This window comes from Emydura macquarii, unplaced genomic scaffold (genome assembly GCF_026122565.2).
Source record: "Emydura macquarii macquarii isolate MOO-44397 ecotype Brisbane River unplaced genomic scaffold, CSIRO-AGI_Emac_v2 contig_1483, whole genome shotgun sequence".
Taxonomy (NCBI): Eukaryota; Metazoa; Chordata; order Testudines; family Chelidae; genus Emydura; species Emydura macquarii.
Window position 1 is genome coordinate 10,643,267 of NW_027131620.1, and position 26,780 is coordinate 10,670,046.

The 26,780-nt window shown below is 39.3% G+C and overlaps 2 protein-coding genes across 2 annotated transcripts in view; one reads left to right on the plus strand and one right to left on the minus strand.

The window, feature by feature from the left end:
- The window catches only part of SPO11 (SPO11 initiator of meiotic double strand breaks), a 50,580-nt gene extending 48,835 nt beyond the window's left edge, over positions 1–1,745 (minus strand). Inside the window, exon 1 of the mRNA XM_067554191.1 lies at positions 1,667–1,745. Coding sequence (XP_067410292.1) covers positions 1,667–1,745 — 79 coding nt within the window. The remainder of the gene's footprint in view (positions 1–1,666) is intronic.
- Positions 1,746–1,898: 153 nt separating this feature from the next.
- The window catches only part of BMP7 (bone morphogenetic protein 7), a 52,658-nt gene continuing 27,776 nt past the window's right edge, over positions 1,899–26,780 (plus strand). Inside the window, exon 1 of the mRNA XM_067554190.1 lies at positions 1,899–2,661. Within this exon, the coding sequence (XP_067410291.1) occupies positions 2,229–2,661 (433 nt within the window). The 5' untranslated portion in view covers positions 1,899–2,228. The remainder of the gene's footprint in view (positions 2,662–26,780) is intronic.

Sequence of the window (26,780 nt, forward strand, 5' to 3'; positions counted from 1 at the left end):
TTTCCTTCCCCAAAAAGACAAAGTTAAAGGGACATTATAAACTGGAAAACTAGTCAGTTTCAAAAAGTGAGCCACAAGTAGTTTCAGATACTACACCCACTCTTGTGTCCCCTTTGCCAGTTTTGATGGTTTGACACGGTTTCCTATTTTAAAGATGTTTTTCTTCCCCCTATTGCTGAGTGAAAGACCCACACATAAATATGGGATCCAACTGGCTATATCAGTGAAACAGTGGAAGTGACATGGTGCTGCCAAATGCACAAATAAAATGAAATGAAAAAAACACTTTGTGTCAAAGCTATTCCAGTTATATAGTTGGTAAAACATTTTCACACAGAAAGGGCCTGATTCTCAGAGGTGTTATAGGTCCTCAGCACTTTTCAGGATCAAGCCCAGGATTTGTATAAAAGGCGTTGCACAAAATAAAGTTGTGTCTATTATTGCAGGCAGTTGAAATCACAGAGTTAAGCCAGAGTGAAGCCTCTGGAAGATCAAAAGCAAGAGACAAGCTTTGTGTAAACTACCCACTCCTTCCCACTGGTTGACAGCCAGATGGTAGAACAAAAGATTTTTAGAGCTCATTTTTGCCTACATTGGGCACCCAAAACTCCCATTGATTTAGGAGCTTTGAAAAGCAATATGGTCTAGAGGATAGAGCATAGGGCTGGGAGTTAGGAGTCTTAATTCTGGCTCTATCACTTACTCACTGGATGGCCTTAGGGTGATTCACTTCAATTATATGCCTCAGTTTCCTCTTCTAATCAGTCTCTCCCCTTCTGATATATGATAACTACCTAGTTACTGCTTGTACAATGCTTTAAACACATAGAGCTATATAAGTGCTGAGTGTTTATGGATGCAGAAGGTGTGCAGGATCAGGTGTTGAGACATTTGGGTACAGTAGACTCATCAGGAAACATCAAAGGCATATATTGTCAAAATTAGTGCGACTAATCCACTTTCTTCATTCCCCCTTTCTTCCCAAGACTGAATCTGAAAGTCTGTAGATAGTGTGAATTATTTTCACTCCTCTCTTTTCAAGTCACTGTTGGGATCAGTAGTTTAAGTTGGTGACTAACTCATTATTTTTATACCACTGTAGATCCCAAGGGCCCAATCATGGGCCCCATTGAGCTAGATGTTGCACAGACAGGTAGTAAAAGACAGATGTGACTCCCTGTTTTTAACAGTGGATAATCCAGCTCAAAACAAGATTCAGTGAGTGAGTGTCATAGATAATAGACTGGGGGAGGGTGACTGGAGAGATGAAGGTACCCATAGTAAGATAATGTAGTGACATAAACTAGCAATGTGCACAAGCTGATGGTTCCCAATAATTTAAATGTTATAATTTGTTAGTATTTTAAAGTTTCCCTATCAACCTATAGCCCCGCAGTCTTCCTTGACACTTCTTTACTAACCCCTTGCTCCCCACCTGCCTGTGGAAAAAGTGATCTTAGTCTCTCTGTCTATCCTATTTATATCATTACATTTTAAATGTAAGCATTCGTTGTTTTCTCCCTTCTGGACAGTGTTATATATATATATATATATAAATTATCTCAAAGAATGGGCCCCCCTCCCTGTACAAAAACCACCCCTTCCCTCTGGGGTGCTTTCCCCTTAATCATGTTTACATTAATTTAACTATTTAGAAATGGCTCACCCTTTCTTCCAATCCAGCAGCTTCCATAAACATCCTGAAAAGCAACCTGATCAGATGTTCCTCCTTCAGGCAGTAACATGGATTTTCTTTTCTAAGCCGTTTGGAGGGAGAGAGGGAGGGAGGGAGAGAGAGTGTTGAATTTTGCTGCCTGCTCCTCCCACTAAGATACAACCTCCTGCTGCCTGCCCGTGCTGTCTGCAAAGCAGCATTTCAAACAGGACTTGGACTTAGCTTGTGAGAAGTGGTGAGGCGAAAGCGATCAGACCCTGAAGGAAGAGGCTGGAAAGCAATACTCCGGATTTATCTTTCCCATTTCTCTCTTTCCGATCATATGGATTTTACAAACTAAACAACCTCCCCCCCGAGCTAGGCTTGTATCATGAGTGCACTGAAGCTAGATCTCCAGAGCAGCTCTTTACCCAAGTGATCAGAACTTTGTGGGGCAGGCACTTTCCCCTCTCCAGCTGTCTTTAATGGTAAAGTATTTATTCCTGCGCTCCAGCCCACTGGATCTCTTGAGCTCCCCTCCACAGGGAGCTGCGTGAAGGAGGAGAAGAGAGAGATGCATGTGGTGTGGCTCAGGCAACTTGCCTCCTGGCTGCTGGTCCTGTGGGCTGCTGCTCCCTTCTTGTGGCTCCGCTGCATCCTGGCTGATTTCACCTTGGACAATGAGATGCACTCGAGTTTCATCCACAGGAGGCTGCGGAGCCAGGAGCGCCGGGAGATTCAGCGGGAGATCCTCTCCATCCTGGGCTTGCCCCATCGGCCCCGGCCCCATCTGCACGGCAAGCAGAACTCTGCCCCCATGTTCATGCTGGATCTCTACAATGCCATGTCGGTGGAGGAGGAAACGGCTGGAGCAGCCGGCGAGGAGGGAGAGGGATTCTCCTACCCTTACAAGCCCATCTTCAGCACCCAGGGGCCACCCCTGGCCAGCCTACAGGACAGCAACTTCCTGACTGAGGCGGACATGGTCATGAGCTTCGTGAATCTGGGTGAGTCTCTTACCCCAGTCCTGGGGAGGGGCTGGTTTGGGATGAGGTGGGGGGCAAAGTGCCTGTGATTGGGATTAGTGCCTGGGAGTGAGATGGGGCAGATCTCTCTTAGGGGCAAAGGGAAGACAAGAATCTGATGGCACAAGTGTCTCCAAGGGTCTCCAGTGGTGGAGACAAGTGGCCCTGGTGGCAGGTGGCTCCGAGGGCAGGAAGCGAAAGGAAGTAGCCCAAGGAAAGGCTGCTTTTTTTGTTGTGTGGTATGGAAGTGGCAGTAATATTGAAAGTCACCTGGGCAGGGCTCAGGCTCTGTTTCACATCTTCAGGATTTTTACAGGCTCATTTGTTGCGCTCCACATGCCTAATTCTTCCTCCCCCTACCCCTGAAATAGTTATTTTCACCGTCCCAGAGGTGAGATTCTCAGGCCGGGGTCTCCACAGGAATCCTCAGCAGGTCTTTCCTGCTGCATCTTGAACCTCCAAGGAAGATGTGAAACCAGCACAAGCCCACGAGCTGCTGCCTAGTTCAAAGCACTGGGCTTAGAGTTGTGTAAATCGTCACAATGCCACTAGAGCTGCTGTAAATGGATAGAGTCCAGTGGAGTGGGGAAGGCAGCATTAACAGCACTGAAAGGGCCAAGCTGCTGAGAATCTGTTTCCTTAATTGCCTGAGGGGGATTCAGTGGTAAATCCTTATTTACTCCTGCAGCTCTTTCTATTGACCCCGGTTTTAGGCAGCTAATTTGCCTCCTTTCTCAAGCGCATGTGGATGGGTTTATGCAAATGACTGAAAGTTGTCAGGCTTTGAATACAGCTTACTAGGCCTTTAATTGGATGCCCTGATCCAATCTGAGTTCTATTTGTCTGTAGTAGTAAAATGTATGTCCTTGTGGACTAACTAGGCTGGATTTGAGTAAACGCTGTCAGGTTCAGCATTCTATTTTAAATATATAATTATAGGTCCCAGTTCACTGTATCCAATTTTAGCACTCATCACGTGTGGCTTGGAAACCACCGAATGTACAGATTGGGTGCCTGCAGTTTCAAGACCAAATCTGAACAGTAGTTTCAAAACAGGATTAACTCAAACTTTCCCTAAATGAGGTGCAAAGAGTAAGAGGGATGCACCCAATTCACATAAAACAGTACAGATTGCAAGCACCCTTATCTTTAATATTGTAAAAAATCTGCTATCATTCACAATTTCATGATTGTCACTATGTTTCACCATGGCCAGCTAGAACTTCATGGCGGCCACAGAAATTGAACCATAATCCTTCTCCTGGCACTCTACCTAAAGGAGAATCACTAGTAGCAGTATAAGGTCTATAACACACAGTTGAATAGTTATGATTATATACAGTTACCATTCCATTGCAATCTTGGGATACCTGGAGATGGAGAATTATATGCTGGGACCATGAGTAACACATCCATATTAAGTACCATGAGCCTCACAGGAAGGCTCTATGAGCTACATTTGGCCAGGGTCTACACTTTTTTGAAAGTGATAATAGGTTCCATTTAGAATTATGATGCTTGTTTAATCACTTTTAGATATTTAAGTCAATCAATGATACATTTTAAAATAAAATAAAATATTTGAACATCCAAAATTACAGTTGGTGGTCAAATATTTGACTTTAGCGATAAGAGATCATGCTAACACTGTGCTTGCTGGTACCTTAGTTTTAAGTATAATGTACAGCATAGGGCTGAGAGTGCGGGGACACTCAATAAGCACTAACAGAAAACAAAATATGTTGAAATAAAGAAACTAAAATTCACACTTTTATTTTTATAGTGTAAAAGTAGGATTTTGTGAAAGGAAGAAATAACTAATAGAGTCAACTCCAGATAGAGAGAGAATTATTTCCAGGGGAATAATTATATCCTTTGCTTTTTATAAAGTTAGTTCCAATATAACTTTCATAAGCACAGCTCTAGGAACCCAGTCACATACCCCTTATGTAAGGAAAGATAATTTTTGAAGTCCATGGTGGGAGTTTTGTATAAAACATATTAAGGTTCAGGCCCTAGTGTAACTTATTTTGCATACAAACATTTTAGCCAAAGTGTGATTATAGTGAAATTAGTCAACACATTGTACAATATACTGCAGATCAGTTTTGGATAGGTCCTATTCAATAAGAGTATCATAGAACACATCAGCAGATTGCATATATGAACCGCAGGTTATAATGTAACATTAAGATTATTATGTACTTCCATCAAAACTGTTGGCTTTTGTAGTCAGTTTAGAAAGCATAAAAGTGTTCTTCAAGCAAAATGATCCATTATAGTTTTATTTAATTGCTGTCAGGATGTTCAGTCATTAGTCAGAGGGTAGGCAGTAGTCAATGGTTTTATATAGACAGGTGGAATTATTATCAACAAGGCACTTCTGAGAGGTTTATCTGTACTGTTTTGTTCCCCTGTCAACAGTGCATGCCAGGACAAGTTTAAAAAGGACATAGATCTGGAATAGCTTTCTTCATCACTGTGCACACCTTTCATCCCATTAAAGTCATCGTTCTTTCATCTCTATAGGACAAAGCCTGGCTTGTTTATGGACTTCTTAATGAATTAGACTAGCTACTAGCTCACATATATAGTCAAACACAACACCTGCTTTAGTATGTACAGTTTTCTATGACATAAAGTGAAAATTGGATCTATTGTAGGACTGACTTTTTTTTAAGATTTCTACAATGATTCCATTTAAACTAGAGCTGCATTGCTAAATGCAGTCTGTATTAAACTCTGTCCTAGTTTTGTAAGAGATACTCTGCAGGCATTGTATTTCACAGGTAGGTTTTTATTACATACTAAAGCCAGCACAATGAGGAAGTGTCACAGCATAATAAAATGTGCATCTTAGTAATGGGGGAGCGAGAGTAAGTAGAGAAGTCATTAATAAATCTAAGCTTCAGTAAACAAGCTATGTTGTTCGAGATCTGTGTGACTTCCAAATGTTAGTTACTGATATACTTTCTCTCTTTGAACATGTTTCTCCTTCCATCTAAAAAGACAGTTTTTGTTGGGATTAAAACTCTTTACATATCATAATAAATTACAAGCTATGAAAGAGGAGACAAATTCATTGACTTCTCTGGAGTTAATCAGGGTTGAATTTGTTCAAAGAGTTTACATTTGACCTGGCTAGTTAGGAATCAGAATACAGGTGCTTTATTTCAAAGGTAGCTTGAAACAAAGTAGGTTTATATTGAGAGAGTAGCATTATTGTAGTATCATAACAATTAACTAGATACAGCACTAGATCCAGTTAACTCATGGGCCCATTTCTGTTCTCAGTACACCTGTGCTGAGATGGATAGAAATGTCAGCAATGGGCTTAGATGCAAACGAAAGCAGAATTAGGCCAAATAGGTCTGAATACCTAATTCAAATAAATAATGACCAGACTTATAACGGTATTACTATAAATTTCATTCATCTGGATTTCATTTAAAAGAAAAAGTGTTTGCTTGCACAACCTGAATTTTAAAATTCAGAAACAGCGACTAATGAGAAAACATCTCGTAGGTTGCGTTGAGCTTTTTTTCCTAAAAATAATTAGATTATCGTTACGTTGATATTCTTGGTTTGGTAAATAGTCCTTCCTTGAATATTTTTTAAAAAGACCAGTGCAATCAGTTAATTTGTCTCATAGCGGATTATAAAATGGACAAAATTGTTTAATCCTTGAAAAAATAAGAGATTAAAAAAACAGAAAATTAGTCATTCTTGGAAAGAGCACATGAAAGTGGCTTTTGTTAATGTAAATCATGAAGCTGAAGAGCCCCTAAATTTCATTTTATTTCATACCATCTGGCTATCCTTTTCGTTGACAAGTGTTTGGCATGGAGAACCATCTCCTTGCCCTTTAATAACAGGCTTTAACACTGTAGGGTATTAGAAAAAGATTCTATAACAGTTTAAAAATTTCCTTTGGGGAATACTTTATAAAGTGAGCACGGGCTGCAGGCATTTGCAGCTGTAACCTGGCTTGTGTTAAAATTTGGAAGGGGCTGCCTTGCATTCCAGCTCACTACAGGCCTTCACTGGTGTACAGCCAAAGGTTAATATAGATGTCACACGGTTTTTCTTTGGAGAGCCTTAGATATAAGAGTACGTGTACAGCTGTGTTTTTAGTAACCCTTTCATAATCACTTCTTTTAAACCTCATTTTCCTGCTTATATAAATCAAAGATTTTCAAGGCTATTTGACCTGGATTTGAACTTATTTGATCTTCACGTATTTCCCACTTGAAACAAAGCAGATTAAATCTTGGTCCTGAAATGTCTGCTCATGGTCACATGATTTGGTCCATATATTAGGCCATAACATCAGATTCCCCCTCCCTCCACCTCCGCCCTCTAGTACTGTTACAGTTCTCAAGTCTGAACAGGTATGCCCTGTGATTTTTTCAGACAGTATGGATCCGCCAGTGTTTAGGTCGTATGGAATTAGTATATGAGGAAAAAGGTTGTAGCAAATGACCTCAAACAAAAATAATGAAATAATGTGTCTGTGTAGAAAATAGCTATCGAGTCTTCTTGGAATATACAGATCAATCCTGCAGGAAAACACTGAATTTTATTCTAGCTTCCTCATCTTTAAAATAGGAAATGAGACTAGCAGTTAGTTACCTGCCTGACACAGGAGTTGTGCAGACTGACACATTACTTAGGGTACTGACTGTAGCTGGCCCTGGGCAGGGGGTAGGAAAGGGAACAGGGAGGCATCCCATTCCCTAGTACTCCTGCAGGCAGTCAAAATCCCAGTCCTTGTGCTTCCAGTGGTTACATTGGCAAGCAGACATGGAACCCGAGGGCTGGTCCCTTCTCTCCCTGCACCCTTTCGATGGATGTGGCCACAGCAGCATGCCCTCTTCAGTGCACCCATGCACAATATCCCTGGGAGCTGAAGCCCTTACAGCCACAATGCAGTGCTTGTAAGGTAATTTGAAGAAGACAAGCCCTGAGGGCCAGATCTTGCAGTCTCACAGTGGGAGTTTTGCTCAGTAAGGACCACAGTACCTGGCTTTATATAAATCTAAACACTATATTATTAACCACTGTTTAGGATATGCAACTCCCCCTTCCCCTGCTTTGCTTATGTGAGTATTCTCTGTACCATTCTCTCTTCAGACCAGGCTTAACAGCCTGTTGGCATGCATCATGAAAGTCAGCCTTTTAAATTTTATTTTGTAAATAAGCTTGTGTACAGTTTGGAACATTTTTGCGGGTGGGGAATGTTGCACAAGTAGTTGGAAACATTAATTAAAAAAAAAGATTATAACTATTAAAGCCTAGTCAAGGCTGTTGACAGGCTTCTTTTAAATAGGACATTGCTATGCTTTAGTTTAATACATTCTGGCAGTGTCACCGGGGTTAAGGCTAATACAGGGATGTGTGGATCCTGTCATGTTATTGTCAGGAGGAATGTGGGGATTAGGTTTAAAAGTGGCGGTGGGTGAGTGGTGCAGCTGTGTACACTTATTATAAAAGATTTAAGTCCCACTGGTAAAATCAATATATTAAATTGCAAGAGCCTCTGTTTTTAGTTAGTTTAAATCAAATATGTTGGTAGTGCTAATAGGGTTTCTATCCTTGGACCAAGTGAAGAAATGCTAATATTTATATAGAAACTGTTAATTTGTGGTTAAAATGTAACACATTTAGTTTTACACATCTACGTTATTTTAACTTGATGAATACCAGCGAGAGACAGATGATGGATGAAGTCATCTGAGTGAGTGAATAAATTAAGGAAATATTAATAGCGTCCAGATAGAGAGGTTACCTGGTGATATACAGCATTAGGAGGACATAGTATTTTTAATTCCCTTCCAAAGACAGTCAACTTCTTCCAAGCTAGAGTTAAAATATTCAGTTAGATTAATAACTTAACTATATGGTTTTTTTTTTTGGTTTTTTTTAAAGTATCACCTTTTAAAATAAATTAGTGGACTGTTTATGTTAAAAAGTTAGTTTTAGGACTAAGATTCTGATCCTGAAAACATCTGAAGTCAGTGGAACTACTCCATAAGAAAACTCACATGAATAAAGTTAAGGATAATCATAAATATTTGTATGATTGATGCCTAAGCGCAGATTTTTGGTCAGATTCTCAGCCACGTAAATTGGCATAGCTTCATTGGATCTGCCCCCCCCTGCAACTCATTTACACCAGTGTAAATCTAAAGTAGCTACACTAAACTTACTCCAGATTTACACCAGTGTAACTGAGTTCTACATCTGGTCAAGTGTCCCTGTATGGAAATAATCAGGATGTAGTATTTTATTTTGGGGCTTCAAACACTTTTCTTTCCTAATCTTGGAAACTGGTTGTTGAGGGAAAAGATTTCCCTTGTTGCAAATAATCAAACATGAAGCAACTCCTATTAGTCATTACTTATCTTTATAAGTTGAATCCAGGTTGTTGAACTACCATTGAATTCCTGTCTATGTAAGCAGAATTTAACAAATATTGTTTTACAAAAATATGACCTAATATTTTTTAATACAAGACATGTTTCATCTGGAGAACCCTCAGTGATGAAAGATTACTGCTATCAAAATATCTGAACCACAGCACAAATAAACAGTATGCTGTAAAGATTGTAGGGCCAAATTCTCTGCTGGAATAACTCAATTGAAATCAATAGAGTTATGCCATCAGATTATCTGCTACCAAGATTTTTCTTTTAATAAATGTAAAAACAAGAGACTTTATGATTTTGTCAATATAGCTTTCCTAAGAAAAAAATACGTAGCTTGAAATATTTATGAAAATTCAGGTGCTCATTTTTGAAGCCCATACTCTCATGAATAGAACTTCAGGACTGTATTCCAGATGTGTTGCTGATCTGATTTACGCTGGTGTAAAAATCAGTGTAACTCCATTCATTTAAGTAGAGTTACTCCAGATTTACACTGAGATCAGAATATCAGGCCCGTTGACTTCTACAAGAGTGCATGTGAGTAAGAATGCAGAATTGGCCCAAAGTAACACTCTCATTCTTTTAAACATTTGTGTCAGATACATGTTGAGTGCAGTGAAAATCCGTTAGAGATCTAGATTGAGTGGATTGAATTAATGGCAACTCTGAGACTACACGTTTTAGTGTAATTGCTTTATTGTTTTGGAACCAAGATGCTTGCAATCTAGTTCCTGTGCAAACATATTTAACGTGTGTTAATGTGTTTCAAAACCAGACCCTCTCCGCAAAATTCTGCTTTTCATTAATTGACATCAGTAGCATGGTACAGTATTTCAAAGTGCTGGCCAAATATAAACTGTGTTTCTAATTTCCTTACTTTCCTGTGTTTGGAATGCCAATGTTAATTTGTTCCCATGGAAGAGCGAGAGCTGCCAACCACAGTTTTATATAAATGGCTTTACAGTGCAGAGCTGCCAACATTAAATGATACTTAAGAATTTTCATGACATTTTGTATCTAATTCTTTTTTGTGTGTGTGTGTGTGTGTGTGAGTGAGAGAGAGAGAATGAGAGCAAGAGATATATGGGATGTTTCACAATAGTGCAGCAACCAATCATCAGAAGAAATGTTTGAAATGATTTATACTTTGTTTAGCTATCAGTTAATGTTTCTTCTAATTTAGGATCCAGTTTTTCTTTCTGTCAAATGTTATACAGCATATTACTTGTGCTCCAGAGATCATCCTTACATAGTGAATTTTGGTGATATCTATCAAGAGTGATTTTCTTGATGCCATTATTCCTAGTATGCTTTTATTTATTTATTGGTAGCTTATAACTGAAGTGTTTATCTGATCATTATGATCCGGATTCTGTCCCCTGTAAATGCAAGAATAGTAACTTACTTCTTGAGTAGCCCATTAATTTCTCTGAGACTAGTCAGTGAGTGAAGTACTGCTCAGCATGAATAAGGGTAACAGAATTTGGCTATATATTTAGATTGTCAGTTTGATTAAAAATACCAACAAAGGGACTACCTAAACCAAATCCTTTGCTTTAAAAAAAAATTAAGGCAGAGGTACTCATATTTACTTTAACAACATGTACTGTCTCTTACACAAAACAGAGCTAAAGTTTTTATTAAATGCATCTATTTTATTTTAAATTTAACACGATAAAAACGAGTTGGTTTTTTTCTTCCCAGGAAGGTATTAAAGAAGTACAAACTGTCCATGTTTCAGTGCATTTCTGCTAATGAGTGCTATGATTTTGTATCTCACAGTTTTCCCATTTTATTGGAACAGGTGCAGTGTTCTACCATCTGTGCCAGTGCTGTACTATACCAACAAACAAAGTGTTGTTTTGGTTCAGTAGATTTAAAAGTCTCCTGAGAGTAAAGAAATGAAAGAGAAAGAATTTAGAAAGTGCCTAGTGAAGGAAAGGCACTTCAAGTAATGTGCTTTGTCACTCAAGTCTTCTCGTAAATTACCTTCAACTATTTCCAAACTGTCTGAAAAATTCTATCCGGAGAGTATTAAGTTTCTGTTGCATCTCTGAGATCACATGTTATTCTTTACCATCTTTATCTTCCTGGAACAGATTCCAAGTTAGATTCTTTTGTTGTCAGGTTGAATTAAATTTTATGCTGAGTAAAAACTCTGCCTTGTTTTAAAAGTAGAGCTTTAAAAGAGCTGTGAATTTTCAATGTTCAGATTCTGAGTTTTGCTGATTCTGCCCTTTTAAATATGTTATAAATATTCCTCAAAGTTTGTGAAAGCTCATTTTGCAATTAGATCAACAAGCTCATACTTAGCTTATGGCTAAAATAACAACCACCACCACCCTTCTAGGTTCATCTTGAAAGTGTTTAGTCAGTGTGTCTGGAAAGGCTTACAGTTAAAGTGCCTGAAGGGTGGGGATGAGATTTTTCAGCATGCAGCCAGTACTATCAGGTCCACCTGGCCTGGGAAACTATGCAGGCTTTGTAGTAGAGAAAATCCTTCTGCTTATTTCTTCATGGGAAGCTCTTAAGAAACCATACACTGCCTCATCTTTTTAAAATTAGCATGACCCTCATTTGACTATGTTCCTAATGAGCGAACAACTTCACATGGACCAAGTCCATTATCATACCAGAGGTCGTTAAAAAAAAAAAAAAAAAGAGTTGTCTGTCCATGCATGACTGCTTTCAAGTAAGCAAAAGTTTCCTTTCTTTAGCCTTGGTCTTAACAATGAATCAGATTCTGCTCTGAATTACACCTCTATGCAACCCTATCAATATAAGCAGGCTAAGATCTTCATCTAAACTGGCATAAGTTCTGTTGAAGTCAGTGGAGTCAAAAAATTGACAACAGCTGAGGATCTGGCACAGCGTCTGAATCAACTTTGATGGGGTTGTAAATCAGGGCACGATTTGACTCCATGAATGCAACCACTGGGTTAAATGCTGCCTTCAGTTATCACATCTCGTTGGAGTCAGTGGGATTGAGCACGTCTTGATATTTTACCAGTTTGTTGTCCCTACTGCTCAGTAGCAGTGAAATAAATAAATAAAGGATCTAGAAGGAGTACCAAAAATACCTGTAAAATTACACAGTCTCAAAATTTCTGAGTAGTAATTTAAGTGAAGAGGTAAATTTATTTTAGTTGGGGCCTAATCCAGCATTTCTCAAATGCCCAAAACTCCAATTGACTGTAATGAGAGCTTTGCTTCCAAGCAGAAATGCAAGATCTGGTCTATCATTTTAATAATACTATAGAAGAGCTAAAAATTATAAATAATGAATTCTGTTTCTTACAACTTGGGGGTTTGAATGATTTGTGTTATATCTGTAAAATCACAAATATTCACAACTAACAAATTGATCACCAGTGGTATTCATTATGCTGGCGTGCAGGAAGCTAACAAAAGAAATCCCAGTTTCCGAGACGTTTAAAACTAATTGCTGCTATCACTCAAAAGATGCTGAACATTTTAATCTTGCTACTTTTGTATTTTATTACTGTGCAGTAATTATAACCGTATAGGGACTCTTTAGAGATTAATAAAGAATACTCCCCATCACTTTTCTTGAACCTTGTGTGGTGCTATAAACATTCTGCTGGGTTTAAGTTCCCCTTTCTGAACATAGATTTAAAAATTCACCAATTGTTAAGAGAGGGGAGGGTTTTTTCTTGTTGTTTTAAGAAAAAAATGTAACTTTAGCCTCACAGTCTGTTAGCTACATGGAGCAATAAATGTTTATTTGAAACCGGGAAAATCCAGGGCTGCTGGTGGTTGGTTGTTTCCTTCTAGAGGAAACAATAAATGTGCCCACTTGTATTTTAACTGCTTTACCACTGGGCCCCCTAATGACACAAATATACTTGTAGTAAACTGCAGTAGGGAATAGCTGAAAATAATCAGTATTGATCTCACCATCCTTGATAGTGGAAAAAGAAGCTTTTGACTAAAAAGCCATTTAATTCTGAGACTAGGTCACTGTAATATCAAGATCTTTCCATATTTGGGCCCATGTGGACTCTATTAACCTACATGGTGAACCAGTTTGTCTACCGAGACAGGTGAAAAAGTGATGCTAATCACACAAGGTTAGATCCTGTTCCCATTGAAGTGAATGGGATTTTGGCAATTGACTACAACAGCTCTTTCAACTCAGTAGCATGAATTATAATAAAAAATTTAGGAATGTTGGACTATGTGACCCAAAGAAACCTGTCAATGATTATGCCACATTACGGCCAAACCAAGGAATGAGGAATCAGGCATGTATTAAAGAATCCAGAATGAAAAATTCTCCAGCAGATCCAAATCTCTTTTAGGTATCAGTAGCCTTTGCTTTGCGGATAAATCCAGGAGCATGAGGTGAAAATCCATTTCACTATAAAGATGTAGTATACATGACTGCGTGCCCAAAGTTTTTGTGATCTTTCCTATCAGTAGTGATAATTGGCAATTAAAGTTCTAAAGCAAAGTGGTACAGCACTTGAATCTGACACGTTAGCAACAGACCAAACTGGAGGAGAATGTTCTGTGTTCTTGTCCTGTGAGGGACGCGTGACCCACTTCCTGCCTAAATGCCGTGGTCTCATTGGTATGCTGTTTTGAATAATGCAGACCATAGGGTGTGAATTATCTTGCATTCATTCATTCATATCAAACTAATTTGGGAAAACTAGAGTGCTACGGCAGCTAATCTAATACCAAAGTACTGCAATCAAAACATTGTATCTGAAAAAAAAAATTCTGTTTGTTAGGGATTGACTTCAGGAGACCACTTTAGCCCAATGTTATTGAAAGCCTCTTATGTATGGTTGGTAGAGTTAAACTGCTAGCAAATATGTCTCTCCCAATGCCCAGATGACCTTAGGAATGGAGGGCAGGCCAACAAAATCTGAACTGTAAAGGACACATGGCCTGAAAATATTTCTGAAGTAAAACCCACAAAATGGCCTCATCGTGGGAAACCACCACCACCATTCCACACACAATGCCCCAGTAGAACTATGCATAGATTTAATTTATTTTTGTATTCTTAATGCACCCATCACAAAATTCCTGAGCACATGTACTAAATTATTAAAATAGGTCATCATTCATTGATCTTTGTCAATGAAAATAATTAATCTTTCTCTTAGCCTCCCATCCCACAAAGGAATAAGCTCTATGAATATGCCACAGGTACCATCTCAGGCAAAAGCCTGAGAGAATACATGGGTCTTAGACTGAATACTGAAGGTCAGCTGACTCTGAGCCAAGGACTGGCTTCAGCTCCCAGACTTTAAAATCCAGAAAGCTGTGAGCAGGCTCACCCCAGCTGATCTGAATTATCTTGGTGGCACACAAGAAGAGTGGGGTCTCAAATTAAAATGTGAAATGGGTCCTTGAGTTCTACTTGCAGTAGTGAAGGAAACTGACCCTTCTAGCTGAAATAACTAAGATGAAATTCTGCTCTCAAAACAGCAATTGTGAATAATGCATCACTGTATCCCGTATTCTACATTTCATCCCAACTGAGAAATCACATTAACGTCAGTGGACTTTCCACATATAAAACATGTGGGAAATATGCAATTGAACTCCATAGTATGGGTCCAAAAGAAGATCTTTACTCTTACTGAGTTTTCACCACCAGAGCAGATATACCTTTCCTCTACATAGTTTGCCATCCCGCTGGCACAGCAAGGATCTGTAATCTTCCAGAGACTGCTTAACCTAGAAAGGTGCAGATATGTGTTGCTGCACAGAGAGGCTCAAAAGGTCTAATCTATTACTGTATCACAGCACAGCTCAGAATGTATACATTCCAAGTTGTAAATTCTATTGATTACAATCAAGGACTGAGATTCTCATCAGACAGTCACATATCTGATATCTCCTGCTTATTGTGTAATGTCACGTGAACTACATTCTCAACAGCACAGGAATTTGGGATCCAAGCTAGGAAACCCAGCAAGGTGTATCATTTAAAACCTGGCAAAATGATTCTTGGATTTTTTTGGGGGGGTGTAACCATAAACAGGTCCCAATCCTGCAAATTCTCAGTGCTTAGATGCCCTCTGAGCTCCGCCCAGAGCGTCTGTGGGGTTGGGTCAAGATTTGCCATAATCTTGGGAATACTGTAATTGTAATGACAATAGAACATTTAAGGAGGGATTAGATCTATGTTATTTATCTGGGCAGGTGTTCGGAAGATGAAAGGAAAACATATGAAAATGAAATTAACAAACATTTCAATATAAAGATAAATATATTTGCTTCAATATAAATATTTCCACACAATTCTCAGATACAGTACTTAGGCAACATCAGTGCAGAAATGGGCATATTCCATTGACAGAAATAAGGCATATGAAGGCTCCATCAACTCTCTTTTAAGGCTTGCCAGTGGATATACAATATATATGTGTGCTTTTAAAAGACTTTTATTTTGAACTCATGATGTGAATCTATGGTATTAAAGAAAGCTGAACAATCCTTTATTTAGCTGCACCTGCACCTTAATGCCTAATGAGTTTAGTCTGATGGAATCCAGACTTCAGGAAGGATTATAAATTTTCATTTGATTTCATTTACTTCTAAAATACCTTAAACCAGCTGTACCAGTCCAGAATCCAGTCCCTCTTTCTATACCAGTTTTGCAAATGTTGTTGAGTCTCTTGCTGTAGTAAGTAACTATAATAATATGCACATAGCAATAAGGAACAGAAGGCTGTTTGAATAAAATAATCTAGTGGAAAGATAGTTAGAGGTATATGAGTTTGAAAACCACTACCTTGTGAGTAAAGATTTTTAAAAGTTCTTCATGCTCAGCAAGAAGAATGGAAAATAAATTAAAAAAATCATAGGTCTGAAATCAATATTCTCTCCAAGTGGTCCAATAGTAAATACACTAGAAGGGAGAGATGGCCCCAAGCCATAGTGTTCTTTCACATGTAACGATCCCAAGTTGCCATGAGTTTATGACAAAGATGACTTATTTTAGTATTTGTCAGTAGTAAAATATCTATAATAGTTGCAAACTTTAGTGGCTATAAGCTTCATAAGATCATTCTCCATTGGAGCATGTACTACTTTCATTAAGTAGTAAATGGTTCATTCAAACATGTCATTTGCTTTTGTATAAATGTAAACACAGCAGTAAGCTTGGGCAGCATCCTCATAAAGATTGCCAGCTCAGCCTGTTTAGTTTGAACAATATCTAACCATCAAATACATTTTGAAACTTTTGAAGTTTGTCCTAACTTAGCTATTAAAACACTGCAAAGCAACTTTATGACATCCCATCAGACAGGCACTTGACACATTGCAGCAAACAGTGATCACATTGCAGTGCTTGGGTTTCTGAGGGTATAAAAAGGGGACTATCCCTCAGTTCGCTGCTGAAAGTGAGTGGTTGAAAAGGACGCTGCCCTCTTAAAATTTTTGGAAGCTTGTGGCACAGGCATCTTGACCCCACTAGTGTGAATGTGCAGAGGCTCATCTTGAAGAATTCCAGTTACTAATAAGTAACCTTCCTTTTCCTGGGTCTTGACTTCAGGATTTCATGAACCTTCAATGCCATATCAATGCCACATTTTCATGATTCCAACTGTCTCCCTGATTCGTTAAAGGGGGAGCAGCTCATGAATTAGCGCATGCTAAGTAGCAGAGTTGCTTAATTTATAGTTGAAGATCCTGAGTTCAAGTCTCAGCAGCGGGCATTCTTCAACTGTACGAACTCCCACACCATTTTCTTTCCTCTACCTATCCTAATGTTGCTAAAGTTAAAAAAACTTCTGGGTAACATGTGGGATGACAGGATATGGTGGTTTCCAGCATCATCTGATCTCATCACTTCCTATTGCTGCAGCAGTTCTAGGGAAGCCAAGCGGTTCAGCATCATTCTTCTGAAATCAGACAGGTAAGAACTAGGTTTGCCATTTCAAGCCTAATGGGTGAATATGAGAAAGGGCACAGACACTTGTTTTAATCTCAGTCTCCAGTCTGTGCATCCTTGTTTGCTAGTGTTCGATTCCACTTGTGAAGAACGTGCTGCTGCTCTAGACATAATTAAACCCATCTTCCCTCAGCCCTCCCTTTTGGTACATGTACAATGACACCATTGTTCAGAGTCCTGCAGCACATATGCTGACTTTAAAGTGTTTAATCTTGTAGTACAGTATTCCATTATTTTTTGGACATCTGTACATAATAGAAATAGTCTGTTTTAAAAGATTTGTTGACAAAGAAATGGCTAATGCTAATGCATGTGCAGACTGAAAACATCTTTCCCAATTCCATCCGGCAGTAGGGCGGCTGCTTCTTTCCAGTCCCGAAGCCTGGCACAGATGTGATACGCACCATTGCTATTAGCACGCTTGAATTTATAACAAGGAGTCAGTGTTTGGAAGAATTTTGGAAGCTCCCTGCTTAGTTTTCAGCTAGGTGATGTTATTGGCAACACTACTTTTATGATGAAAGCTGAAAAAATGAAGTTATGGTTAAGGGGAAAATATTAACTCCAGAGGTTTGTTTCCCTGCAGCACAAATACTGAACCTCATCTGTTTACAGCAATAAGTACTAAGAACTTCTCAACCTCCTGTTTCTAAATGGTGACTCTTGGGGCTGGCAATCAGGACTTAGAAGGGTCTGTTCTGATCTGATTTTATGCCATTAAGTTACACCAGTAAGTGAGAGCAGAATCAGACCCCTGGTTTCTACCCTCATGTATGCCACTGATTTACTGTATGATTTCAGATAAGTCACTTACCTCTACCTGTACCTCACTTGACCCATATGTATAATTGATGTAATAATAATTACTTTCCTTACAGGGGTATTATGACGCTTAATTGTTGCAATACACTTTGAGATGCTAAGATGAGAGCACAAATTAATATTCTTAAAATTGTTCCATTCTGTACAGTAATTGAGTACTCGGAAACCATGAGCTCAGCACAAAGCCTTCTGCAAAGGGCAGTGTAGCCGCAGTGTCCCTGTGGGAGCATCAGGAGAGAGCATGCCTCCGAAGTCCCAATTACTTTCTGTGACTGTTCAGTGTGCACAGGGGTTGCCTTCTCCATCTGGTGCAGATTGCTCTGCTGGAGCACTGGCCCTAACCCAGGGGCTAATGCAGAAGGGGGACATGACATCAAGCCTCCCACTTCTTTCTAAGAGATTTGCTCTCCCAGAAGGTGCAGACACTACTGTAGTGATCTGTCCTGTGCAGGCTGCTCAAGAAGGAAAGGAGGGCCCCCCCCCCCGCTCCCTCATACAAGGGCAAATCAGAGCCAGGCCATGGAAAAAAGGCGCTGGGGACTATTTGCAAGTTACTGGCACAGCACTTAGCACGCTGCAGGTGCTACCGGGATTAGAATAATAATGTTAGAGGGAACTTGTGATTTTAAAAGTGGCAGGATGGGAACAATTGACAATGATGTGATGCATTACTGAATTATTTGACGGAGTATTTGTCTATGAAACTTATCTCAGATAGAAATCAAGACTGTATTTGTTTATCTTTAGTTTTCTCCAAATAATTCAGTTGTTTTTAGAATGGCCTGGAGAGCTTGGAGCAGTCTGATTCAACAGCGTCTTCCAAATACTGTATTAGCACTGTTATAAAAAGGGACACTTCAAGTAAATTATTTGCAATTTGGTACATGTTGTCTACCCTGTTTCCAGAATTCCCAGTGTATGATATTTATCTATTTGCTGTTTCAGCTCCCTAATCTCAGCATGTAAATCTTTTAGCCAAGAGGACTGAACGGATTAAAACCAATCACAGATCCAAATTCTTGCCACTAGAAATTTACCACAAAAGCCCTGTAACTCTTGCTGTAAAGCACGGTGTGGAGGGAAGCATGTGCCTTTTGTAGACTGTGGCTTGGAATGTCATTATTGCAATCCCTTCATACTCTCTCTTTTGCTTAGATAAATATAGAGACTGATTCAGCACTCCTTGATCAGCCAAGATTCTCACTGATTTCATTGGGAGTTTTGGGTATGCAAAGAATGAAGAATCTGGCCCATAGTTTGCTTTCTTCAGCCTTGGATCTCACTAACTTAAAGAGAAGAGGCCAACATTTTAAAAAGTGACTAGTGATTATGAGTGCCCAGTTTGAGATGCTTTAAAAAGTTCCTGATTTCCAGAAAGAATACCCCCAACCTCTGAAAATCAGGCCTCATTAAGGTGTCTCAAATTGAGCATTCAGACACTAAGGCCCCCAAACCAACCAGTCACTTTTGAAAATGCAGGCCTCTGACTTTTTTTTTTTTTTTAAATGAACTTAATGCAAGAAATATTCTCAGTCACCTTCAATGTTTGCACAGATAAGGCAGGCAAGTATGTACCAAAACGATCTGAAAAATCTTAGCTGTAGTGATCACCTAAGAAACAATTTCTATTTCTCATAGATCTGAAATTGCTAAAAGAAAAGATTTCTCCTTCCCATTTAATTCTTCTATGCCTACTTCTTCTGACAGTGGGGCCAACAGCCATAGGCATACATGGTATATGGTAAACCTGCCAAAACATGGCAGATTTTTAAAATGGCCTGTGTCTGAATCCCTGATGGGTTTCACTGACAACTGGGTTGATGACTCTGGAACTAAGCATGTTGTATAAGTTGCTGCTGGGGTGGCGGTGTCTTTTGGAATCTATTTTCCTTTGACTTATCTTTCGGTTTCAGGAATTCAGGACCTTTAATCTATTTGAGATTAAAGTCCTTCACAAATCCCTCATGGCCTTTTCTGGGATAAAAGAAGTTACAGGCATCCTACTGCACATTCCTCTTCACACTTTTTTTTTTTTTTTTTTTTTTTAAACCACTTTGTGAATTGGAAACAAGCAATTCTAAATTTCTCCATAGGATAGAAAGTCATCATTATATTTAGAGATCAGTGAGAGATTAGAGAATTTGATACAATGCCTTGTGCAAAAATAATACGTTTTTAGCGATAATTTTGTCATGTATATGTTTAAATATTCAAAATACATTCCAAATGCATCATCAAAACATTCCAGGAAGATTAAAGTATGGATTTACCAATCCCATGCAGAAAATCTACTCACCCATTTTTTATTACTAATACTACTATATTACTACTACTAATTATTATTATAATACCTAGCTCTTAATATAACACTTTGCATTAATGATTATGAAAAACTCATAACAGTTTTACTTATGCATAAAAATAATTACTTTCCTTAGGCGAGCAGAATTTTGCAATGCTGAATTAGGAAAACTATTGAAGTTAATGCAAAGACTCTAGTTAGCTCCAATGGGCTTTGAATGAGACCCTTTATGCCTTTGTGTACTTTTTCTTTCTTTCAAGCTCACATGGATTGTTGCAAAATTATGCCTCTGGTTCACCGTACCTTTGACTTACGTATTGAACTTGTCAGGACTACAGTTGAAATAGTGCTATCCTGTTTGTCCTAGCATGGTTTTAGCAGAGTTTCCTTGTGAAAAATAAACTTATGAGCTATGGCTCTGTCCACACTTAAAACTTTGGCCTACTTGACATCAGGTATCAAGTGTTGATCTCCATTGTCTGTGTAATCAAACCAGTTGCCCTTTTGATGTCGACAGACTCAACAGAGTTTAGTTTCCATTGTAAAAAGTGTAGTTGAGTATAACATAGGTTGGCTATGCTTTGTTATGACCAGTGTTGAGCATGGTTGGCTCTGTCTGTATGAGTGGGACAGCCATTTTCCACATGGGTGAATGTGGTCAAGGGGAGCGGTGTTTTGAAATATGAAGTCAAACATGGCAGATTTTTAAGTGTTCATACCATGTAGGATAATGTAATCTATAGCACACTGTAAGAAAAAAATCTCTCTCTACACTAGTCAAGAAAACTGTGCCAAATCTCTGCTAACATGTTTGTTAACTTTGAGGTGAAGAAAATAGTGAAGTCTGATATTTTCTCCTCTTAACCTAGGCTATGATCCTGCAAACGTATCAGATTTACTCTTTTATTCTCTTCAGGTAGTTGGCCATTGTATGTCCTTCTGAACATAGAAAAAAGAAATTGCTTCTAATAAGAACAGCAGTGCAGGGGCTACACAGCTTCTCTGACCTTGTTGAAAGACAGAGCTATAGAAGGAGTACAACTCTGAAAGTTTTATATAGCTAATTAATAAACCAAATGGTGATGTCTTGCTTATCCCTTCCCTGTCTTCAATGCGGACATTATTAGAGCCGCTGATGTTCTTGTGAACCTCTTGAGTTATAGCATAGGCTATAGTTCTAACAGTTTTCAAGACATTAAGCACTAAAATCGGATTAGAATCAAAGTAGAGGGAAAAAATGTAACGGTAATCAGAATGATGTGATTTCAAAGGAGCCTAAAAGAGTTAGGCGCCCAGTCCCCTGGTAATTTGGTGAGTTGGTATGCTTAATCCCAGCCTTAACGTCCTATAGCTTGAAAACTTCCAGGCCTGGTAACAAGTTAATATTCCTAACTTTCTAATGAGTTATATTTTACCCTAGACATTTTGAGAGATATCCGACATTAAAATGTGGTCATTGGTTTCTCAGTCCAGAACGGTTCATATGGCTCGAGGTTTAACACCTAGAGTTCTGAATGTTTGACTAAGGTTATTTTCCACCTCTGTTAAAATGAATGTATTTTAATTTTATGAGTGTTATGTCTGAAAGCAATAAAGTTAGGGCTGTATCAAAACACTTAGAAACAATTTGAATCTGTCAAACAGATTTTGCAGCTTTCAAATACCACGGATTCTTTAGTATTCGTCTCTTCAGTATTCCCAGACATTTGGATCAGGTGCTCAGTCGCCATTACAACTGAGCACAACTATCTTGAGTGTTTTCTTTCAATTGTTCCACTGTCATTTTACGTTATGCCACGTTGCCTCACCTTGCATCACTGCAATGCAGCAACATAGCAGGTCTGAAGAAACATAAATCATCAAGACTTCAGAAAGAACACAGGCCCTTTCTGTACTGGATAGTCACACAAGGTATTGTTCAAATTGTTTCTAGAAAATCAGGGGCCAGATTTTCAAACAAACTAGACTTATTTCTGTGTTTGCAACCAAGGCCAATGAAGGGCAGTATTTGCTGTGGGATAAGGGGGGGCAGTTTCATATACTCCACTTTTTATCCCCAGACATTGCAAGATATAATATAATCACATTATAATATAAACACATATAATGGTCGATATGCTGCCACAACTTTGCCATTCCCTTCGCCCTTGAATTTTTTTGAAATGCCCCTGGGCCCCACAAATTTACCTGCTACCATGACAACTAAGCCTGCTGCTCTGCTCTCCCTCCCACCTCAATCACTCCGCTGGTGTCCTGTGCCTTCTCTAATGACCCACTGCTCCTCAGCTCATTGCTGCTAGGATCTCATCTGCTCCTCAGCATCTCCTTTCCACTCAGACAAAGGCACAAGTCAAAGGAGTAAAGCAATGCTTGAAGATCATCACCTAATGTTGCTGCAATGAACTGCAATACAAGTACTCTTGAAACCATTACAATGAAGGCACGTGGGGTTCTTCTTAGCCTACCCATTCAACTCACTCTGAGTGAGTGGATGTTGATCCCTGCATTAAACCAAATGCCTAATTTGCCCACATAATTTACATAAACTGAGTATATGCTCATGCAAATGGAGAAAGAGGTGCATTTGCACATGCAGTTACCCAAATTTAATGCATAATTTTGCCAAGTGTATTGTGCATTTATCTTTTTTTATAATCTGGTCCTAGATGTATTTAACTGGCAGGTCATACTGGATGCTTTTCTTTTTTAAAGGCAGATATTTCCATTGTTTTCACATAATTATTAAGCTACATTCTCCCATTTACTTTTATGTGTGTTCTGTCCTCTTTTTATTTTATGTCTTCTATTTGATCCAGAGCAGGTGCAACAGGGAGAGTGGCAATGCCAGCTTTTTCTCACATTTCCCTGCCAATATGTTGTAGCCATTCCATCATTTGTGTCTCGGCTGAGATTTCCAACAAGGGGGCCAATAATTGTGATTGGGCACTTTTCCGCTCTAGGAAGTGGACCGAGAGCATCAGCTAAACAGCCTTTGGATAGTAATGATTTTCACTCACTACTCACCTTGGATGAATGTGAACTCTAAATCTATAGTTGAAAGACTGTATTTCATTAACTATATCCAACATATTTCCATAGACAAGGTAAGCCACCGTGATTTCCAAGAGAGGCACTGAAATATAATGGCTTATGAACCCCTTACATTAAGTCCCATCAGAATGACTCAAAGATTCTCATTATGGTCTGTTGTGTCAACAGGGATTGCGGATATTTTAGGTGGCCTAAAGGAGAAACTACAGTCACATTCAAAGAACTATAACAATACTTTGGTCTCGCTGTTTCAGTGAGCACCTTTCAAATACAATCAGACCCATTTTTTTCTTTTTCTTTTTCCTCCAGCTAACACTTCTCAGGCAATTAATCAGAAATGACCATATTGCAGTATTGTCAAAAGGTCTAACTAATATCCACCAAAAATAGAAAATTCAGAACTCCCCTGCTTTCCTCATGCTAATGTGTTTAAGGTATTGCTGGGATCTAACATACAGGGCAAGTTTGTCTATACTGTACCATATGTGCACAAATATCAAAGCACAGCAGCATAAATTAAGGATAGGATTTCAGCTTTCATTATGAAATGTCTTGCTCTTACGAGTTCAAGTCAGACCCTTAGTGTTATTTTAGCATGGATTTTGGTGTTGAATTATGTAATAAGATTTACTGAAGTCATCTAACAGATACTGATTCAGATTCTGAAAGGATTTGTTACTTGTGGGTCAGCAAATACATCCAGAGTGCAAAGAAAAAGGGAAAAAACAAACACTGAGTTTTAGGGTTTCTTGGGATTCTTTCTTCAGTTACATATCCATATATTTTCATGATCTTAAAGACTATATAGCAGGGGTGGGGAACGTCCGGCCCGCGAAATCATTTGGTCCGGCCCGCAGCGGGCCGTATAAGGCCCGCGAAATCATTTGTTCTGGACCTGGCGTCGGGGTGAATTCGGCGGCGACACGGTTTCACGGCGGCGGCGGGGTTCAGTGGGGGGGGGCCGTTTGTCCCTTTTCAGCCCCCACGGAACCCCGCCGCCGCCGAATTCTCCCCCGCCCCCGCCGCCAGGGCCACCATCAGGCCCTTGACATAAAAAAGGTTCCCCACCCCTGCTATATAGCCATAGGAATGTTTCTCTTAACACTAGAGATGGCCGAAATCAAACCCCCATACCAAACATCCCCAAAGTCTGGGAAAGTTCAAAGTTTGGGAATCTTATCGTTGTGGCTCTGGCCCATTATTTTTTCATAGTAGTGGGACAAAATTTTCATAAGACTCAACAGTGGAGGTTCCTGAAATGTGTACTTTAGTTACAGCCATAACAGCTTTCCTTTTCATGTGTATGCAGTGAGTCAGCCATTAAACAGCCATTTTTGCATGCAAATGTAAGGTATGAGAAGTCCCAGGCTTTGAACAGCTGTGTGTCTCAAACATTTCAGGATATGTGTGTTCTGAACAGAGTAAGTAAGTAGCCCACTGATCAGTGTGTGTGATTGCTCTGACCCCCCCAAATCCCCCATGCCCAATTCACAGAGGAGAGTGGTTTGTTATAACCCTTAGCTACAGGGCCTGGCTCTTTAGTTCAGGCTGTAGAGTAGAGACGGATGCATTCAGATCCAGACATCTTCAGTTCACTCTCTGAAGTGTTGGCTAAGATGGTGGCCATCACACATCCATATTCAAAAGGTGCCTGTGTGAGATGTATAGCATTCATGCTTACACACCCATTGCATCTTCCTTTGAAAATTCACCCATAAGTGTTTTTGGAAGCAGATATATCTGTATATCCGACTGTTGGAACTCTCTGAAAGACACCTTACCGGTGATGTTATCCATAAATATAATTAAAAACGCCCAACATAATATCATTGACTCAATAGTTGTGGTTACAGGATCCATTCTGTTCTAACATCTCTCTTTTTACTCCCTTATTTATGCACAAACAAATTCCTCTGGGGCTGAAATTATACCCTGTCAGTTGAACAGTGAACTTTATTTTGCTGGGAATAGTTTTGAGGAAACTGGTCAAGGCATTTTTAATAATCTTGTACTTAACACTCGTGGCACTTTCATCTTCAAAAGAGTTTTATGCCATTAATGAATTCTCACACCACACCCTGTGTTCAGATATAGGGAGACCAAGTGACCTATATAAAGCTACATCGGGCGTCAGCCGCAGAGTTAGGATTAGAACGAGTGCTTTTGGAGCAATAAGTGTGTTCATTCAATATATGCTTAGAATGCCCTGCATGCTAAAGCATTTACAGAACTTGATTGCCTATGTCTTGGAGAGGTTAGAGGGAGTTGAGGGGGAGATACATAAAAGCCTGAATTAAGATGAATCCCAATTATTACTGTCAACTGTAATGGTGTGTCCCTTAAAGGTGACCATACAGCAGTAAATTGAGAGCCACAAAATTGCTAGTAGATATAATGTATGAGTTGAAGAGGAATGTAAAGCCAGCTGTAAAATAGTATTGAACCCACTTCTGTGTATGGGGTTGGATTTCCTCCTTGATTCCACAAGACTATCCACAATCTATCCCACTGTAAGGGAGGGCCTCACTGGTGCTTCGTCAGTAATATTATAAACCCTTTGTACAATATAGCACTATAAATGTAAATAGCTCCTTATACACTGAGGCCTGAGTCTCTCACTTTAAGGACTAACTCAGCTGAAGTCAGTAGATTTACATCAGCATAAAACCTGCTGTCAGAAGAGAATCAGGCCCATAGAAAGAGACCTTCCTTGCCAAGAGAATCTTAAAGTTAATTCAGCAAAAACAACGAGAGTCCTGTAGCATCTTAAAGACTAACACATTTCAACCTGCAACCCACTTCATTGCAGCCCACGAAAGCTTATGCCCACAGAAATTTGTTAGTCTTTAAGGTGCTACAGAACTCTCGTTTTTGCTGTCTACAGACCAACACGGCTACCCCTCTTCAAATTAATTGAATGAGTTTTGTGTTGGAGGCAGTGAGGTCTAGTGGATGGAGCACTGGACTAAAGAGACCCTGGTTCTGATCTCAGCTCTCCCACTGACATGCTTTGTGACCTTTGGCAAGTCACTTCATCTCCTTGTGCCTCTGTTTCCCCAACCTTCCTGTGTCTGACTTGTCTGTTTAGATGGTAAATTCTTCAGAATAGAGGCGGCCACTTAAACTCTGTTTGTATCGTACCTTGAGTTTGCAGGGAGCCTTGATCTCAGTCACAGCCTCTAGACATTACCATACTACAAACAATAAACATCTGCCATTTCAGATACAGTATACATTGTAAGGGAATATTAGCTGTGGTCCTTTGTACTCTGTACCAAGTTGGACCTTAGTTCTGCAGCAAGGCTCCTGTTTTTATTCTCTAGTGGCATGTTCTTCAGCAGCCCCGAGTACAGTTAAAAAAAACAAAAAAGAGAATTTGAGTGCATTAAATGTGAAGTTGAATGATAAAATAGGCACACTGCACATATATTTATTTTGAAATTAAATTCACTTTGTGCTGCCATCACATGTTCAGTCTGCAATGTGCCACACATTGAAAACACACAATTGCAATGTAAGAGCTGCTGTGAGGAAGTTAGAATTTTGATAGTAAAGTAGT